The sequence below is a fragment of the Acomys russatus genome, chromosome 26 (assembly GCF_903995435.1).
Source record: "Acomys russatus chromosome 26, mAcoRus1.1, whole genome shotgun sequence".
NCBI classification, from domain to species: domain Eukaryota; kingdom Metazoa; phylum Chordata; class Mammalia; order Rodentia; family Muridae; genus Acomys; species Acomys russatus.
The window spans coordinates 36,832,334-36,837,767 of NC_067162.1; the positions used below are offsets into that span (position 1 = coordinate 36,832,334).

General features: G+C 41.8%; 1 protein-coding gene across 1 annotated transcript; it reads left to right on the plus strand.

Moving 5' to 3' along the window:
* The first annotated feature begins 3,835 nt into the window (after positions 1 to 3,835).
* Positions 3,836 to 4,404, plus strand: LOC127209092 (60S ribosomal protein L11-like). Its single transcript, XM_051168644.1, has one exon. It carries the CDS (start codon positions 3,836 to 3,838, stop codon positions 4,373 to 4,375), a length of 540 nt encoding a protein of 179 aa, XP_051024601.1. The 3' UTR covers positions 4,376 to 4,404.
* Positions 4,405 to 5,434: the final 1,030 nt, after the last annotated feature.

A 5,434-nucleotide genomic window follows, 5' to 3' on the forward strand; every position in this document is an offset into this window, starting at 1 on the left:
TTTCAGGATAACGAGGCTGAGGCAGGAGGATGGCTGTGAGTATGAGGTTAGCCTTTTTTACATAATGAATCTCAGACTAGTCATGACTATTCAATGAAACCTTGTAAACAACAAACAAACCAAGAGCCAAACCAAAACAAAAACAGAATTTCTAAGTCTACAAACCATTGAGATTATTCATCGGTCTCATCTCTTAGTATCTGATGTGAGTCTTCACTCCATACTCTAAATCAGTGGTTCCCAATCTGTGGATCGCGACCCTTTGAGCGTTGAAAGACCTCTCCATGGAGGTCAACTGAGACCATCATAAAACATAGATATTTACATTATGATTCATAACAATAGCAAAATTACAGATATGAAGTAGCAATGAAAATAATTTTATAGTTGGAGGTCACCACAACTTAAGGAACTGTGTTAAAGGGTTGCAGCATCAAGGAAGTTGAGACCCACTGCTCTAAATGGTATGATGTAGCATGCAAAGGTTACAGCCTTGCCTTGTCTTTAGAGAGCAGAACTAAGTGTGAGCAAACTTCATGGGAAAAGGGGTTCCCTGAGAACCATGACTGCCAACTGTTCTTGTTGTTCAGATGTCCCATTAAAAAGTAAATATGATTTTGGTTCCAAAAACATGGAAGGTGACATGAAAAAGAAGCTGGAATTTGGACCTGGATGTGGGAAATGGGATGTCACTTTCAGTTTTGTAGTTTTTAATTTTTAAAAAATGTGTGTGTGTGTGTGTGTGTGTGTGTGTGTGTGTGTGTGTGTGTACATGAGTGCAGTTACCAACAGAGACCAGAAGAGGGCATCATATCCCTTGGTTGTGAGCTGTCCTAAGTAGATGCTGGGAACTGAAATTGGGTCCTCTGGAAGAACAGTAAGTGCTCTTAATTGCTGAGCCATCTCTCTAGCCCAATTTTATAGCTGTGAGTATTATAAAAGGAAGATCCACAGACTGAGAAAAAGGGTTAAGCTTTTCTTACTACATCTCATTGAAGAATAATACATTCTTTAAGACAGTCTAAACTAAAATCTGTAAAACTACAACTCATATGGGGCCACGGGATTTAATTGGGTTCAAACACCTGGAGTCTGTGTTCTCCAATATGGTGGGCAGTAGCTAACTGTGGTTACATGGTTGGGTTTGCTGGCCTTTTCTTTTGAGCTGGAACCTTCTGGGTTGGTTCAATTGTCTTATTTCTCATTTTCTCAAACAGTACCCTGTATTTAGCTGACTCCCTCATTAGCTGCTAACAGAGTACAAAGTCTAGGGTGACACTTGGGAGTCTTGGGAGGCCAGAGCCACTCTAAAGGCCATAATAAGTAGATGGACATGCGCTCCAACCTTTGAAGACCCTAGTGCTTCAGCCTCTCTGCTCTGTTCATGAACCTTGCTCCAGTTGGCAGAGACAATGCTTATCTCTTACTCGAGGTTTCTCGTGGAGGAAGCCTGCCTTGATTTCTTTCCTTGAAATTCCTTCAGTGCTTCAGCCACGAAGTCTATCTCTTCACCAGGAACATCCTCCTCATGGTCCATCATCTACTCTGGACACGATCCTGGGAATGAGAGTTAGGTGAGGGTATGTAGTAACCGTGCCAATATCCTACAGTCATCACGTGTACAATCATGTATATGATTTAAGTATTTAGATGTAGGTATTAAAATAGCTCATTTATGGTAGTCTTATGTTAAGTAGTTGCCTCTTGGAAATGTATATAATATAAAGTAGGAAAAAGAAAGAGATTATTCTTTTGCCAGGAAGCTTAGAATTCAAAGGCTTAGCCACATAGATTTACTTTATGTTGTCTGAAGATTGATTTTGTTTTTGTATGGATATATGCATGTGAGTGTGGGTACTCCTAGAGGCCAGAAGAGGCCGGAAGTTATGGGTAGTTGTGAGCGACCTTGATGTGGGTGTTGGGGACTCACTAAGGTCCTCTGCAAAAGCAGCAAGTGCTCTGAGCCACAGGACCAGCTCTTTAATTCAATTTTAATTCCTTAATCATCTTAATTATGTGTGGATACCCTGCTATATCTTTGATCAAAGTTATATGAGTATTTCTTTGCTGATCTAGATGCCAGTTACTCTGTATATGAATTCACTCCATTTGCGGCATTGGCTGGAGTTCTGGGCTCCCCACACTTTCTCTCATTCTCCTGCAAGTCTCCTAAGCATCGCTGCTGTGGTTGCTGCCGTCATTCCCTTGGCACCATCTGTAGATTGACATTTTGTGGGGGGGGATTTGCTTGCCTTCCAAAAAGAATTCAGCTTATTTAGTTAAGGGAAGAGAAAGAAAATGACCAATTCCTATTTTAATCCACTCCCCCAGTCCCCAGTTTCCTCCCCCTCACCTGCATGTGGAGATATTCCTACAGCTTTGAAATACAATCAGATTTTCAGGCTGCACAATTAGGTTTCAGCCAAAAATTGCACTTACCAGAATGCTCACAATACTAATAGTTGTGAGAAATAAGACACTTGATTAAAAGGCGGCACACTTGTCTATATCTTTAATGTGCATTTCTAATGAGTCTTAGCAGGAGGCTGATTCACATGAAAACGCACAATTAGCCCATCCAAGTTTAACACACTATTATCTACACCCAGGCCTTCTCTTCATTACCATCTGAATGCACTGTTTTCTTTGGAGTTTTTTGCAGGAAACAAATCCCTATATACGGCACAGCAGTTCCAAATTCCCATTTATCTGCGTTTGCCCTTTAGACAAAAGGCCCAAACAACGTGCTCTTTGATGCATTAATTTCCAATCTCTGGCTACTTTTGAAATTGTAATGTAGCATGCTTCCCTTTTCCAAGGGGATCAAGTCAACACACAATGTGGAAGTGGATCTAGCCAAGGGGTTTGTTTGTTATTCCCAGTAGGGACACACCACCCTTCCCAGTGTGCTCCAGCGCAAAGCTGCCTGAAAGAGCTGTGGAACTCAGTACAGTTCTGCCAGAGTTTGATGCCACTACAGTATACAGCCCCCTACTGTGGAGTTTTAAATCGGGAGACTAACTAGATTCCTGAAATAAAACCCAAGAGAAGGGAAGGTTATTTAATTCTCATCCTGGATACCCTTTGACCTTTCGTTAATTGTCAACCTTCCTGTTATGCCACGCCCCACAGTTCGGTCAACTGCCGCGTTATGCAAAATTCTATTTAATCTGAAGCCAGTGAAAATGAAGGGCTGAAGGGCTGTTGAGTGAGTATGGTGCAGGGTGGGCCTGTGACTCCAGCTCCAGGGGATCTGGCGCCCCCTTCTGGCCTCTGAGGGCATCTGTACACATGTGTACATAACCTGTCTGCTGATAAAGTTTTTTTTCTCGATTTCTACATACAGACACATTATTATTTTTTAAATGCAGGTTAGAACTATGTAAATATTTCATAATTCCTTCCCTTTTCACCTCAGTTTGGCACCATTTATAGCTGACCTTTCAAAGAGAGTTAAAAGAAAAAAAAGTGTCTTTTTTCTTATGCTAAAAAGTAGCAGTTTTAACTTTTATATATGTGTACATGTGTAGGTATGCACATCTCTGCTCGTGCCTATGCAGGCCAGAGGTCTATATCCAGTGTCTTTATCTATTGCTCTTTACCTTAGTTTTGGAAGCAATATTAATTGTTGAATCCAGACATCACTGGCTAGACCGGCTTGCCAGGGAGCCTGGCCATCTTGAGATTACAGGCATGTGCTATCCTGTCTTTTTTTTCGCCCACTGGAGAGCTAAACTCAGGGCTTCATGTCTGTGCCGCAATCCCTTTACCCATTAAACCATACTCCTAACCTTGTAGTTTTGCTTTTGAAAAGTGAATTTTGCTGTTCTCCATCATGGCGCAGCAAGATCAGGATGAGAAGGAAAACCCCATGCGGGAGCTCCGTATCCGCAAGCTCTGCCTCAGTATCTGCGTGGGGGAGAGCGGAGACAGACTGACCCGGGCAGCCAAGGTGTTGGAGCAGCTCACGGGCCAGACGCCTGTGTTTTCCAAAGCCAGGTACACCGTCAGGTCCTTTGGCATCAGGAGAAATGAAAAGATCGCTGTGCAGTGCACAGTGCGTGGAGCCAAGGCAGAAGAAATTCTGGAGAAAGGCCTGAAGGTGCGGGAGTATGAACTACGGAAAAATAACTTCTCAGATACTGGAAACTTTGGTTTTGGCATTCAAGAACACATTGACCTGGGCATCAAATATGACCCAAACATTGGCATCTATGGCCTGGACTTCTATGTGGTGCTGGGTAGGCCAGGTTTCAGCATCGCAGACAAGAAGCGCAGGACAGGCTGCATTGGGGCCAAGCACAGGATCAGCAAAGAGGAGGCCATGCGCTGGTTCCAGCAGAATTACGATGGGATCATCCTTCCTGGCAAATAAATTTTATGCAAATGGCCAATAAAAATTTCTCAGAAATGCAAAAAAAAAAAAAAAAAAAAAAAAAAAAGAAAAGAAAAAAAGAAAAGTGAATTTCAGTGGGGCGTGGTGGTGCACGTCTTTAATCCCAGAACTTGGGAGGCAGAGGCAGGTGGATCTCTGAGTTTGAGGCCAGTCTGGTCTACAAAGTGAGTCCAGGATAGCCAGGGCTTCATAGAGAAACTCTGTCCTGAAAAACAAACAAACAAACAAACAAACAACAAACAAACAAAAACAAGAAAGAAAGACAAGTGACTTGAAGAGGGGATTATTAAACACTTAGTAATCTTAGGACTATTTGAATCATAGGTATTTGCAGGCTGATACAGTAAAGCAGACAGATATGACATGTGATGCACAAATCAGTAAAAACTATTACTTACAGATAGTTAATGCTAGGGATGACAAGCCAAGGAGCAAGGAGAGAAAGGCCACTGAAGAATACATGATACATGGCCATAGCTATCTATTTCTACCACACAACCTGTCTGCTTATAAAGTTTTTTTTCTCGATTTCAACACATGTCAGAATTCCTCTCTCCTATTTCTGGCATCATCTATAAGAATGCTGGAGCAATGCTGGCTGTGATCCAATTTTGTGAAAGGTAGTGGTAAAATTATAAAGCACGTGGTGGTATGTGCAAGATCATCGTGGAATGTAAGATCAACAGGAAAGGCACAAATTTATACACTTGAGCAAGAGAAATACCATGAAGCAGATATTGAAGGAATATTGTATAATAAAATGCAATATAATCATGCCAAAAGAACAAACACTTCAGAATAAATTAAAAAAGAAAGCATAAAAGGTTCATGCTGTGAACTATAGGGCTGGGGATATAGGTCAGCGGTAGTTTGTCTAGCATGTGTAAGGCTCTGGATCTGTTTACTAGTGTATGGAACACAAATGCATGTGCGCACACACACATACACACACACACACATACACACACACACACTATTCCTGAAAAGAACAACTCCTTCTCAAGCCCCCAAAGTAATTAAAAAAAAAATCCATCAAGT

What these genes read in the sequence shown, in the direction of transcription:
- LOC127209092 (XM_051168644.1), top strand. Translation starts at nt 3,836, where the DNA reads ATGGCGCAGCAAGATCAGGATGAGAAGGAAAACCCCATGCGGGAGCTC.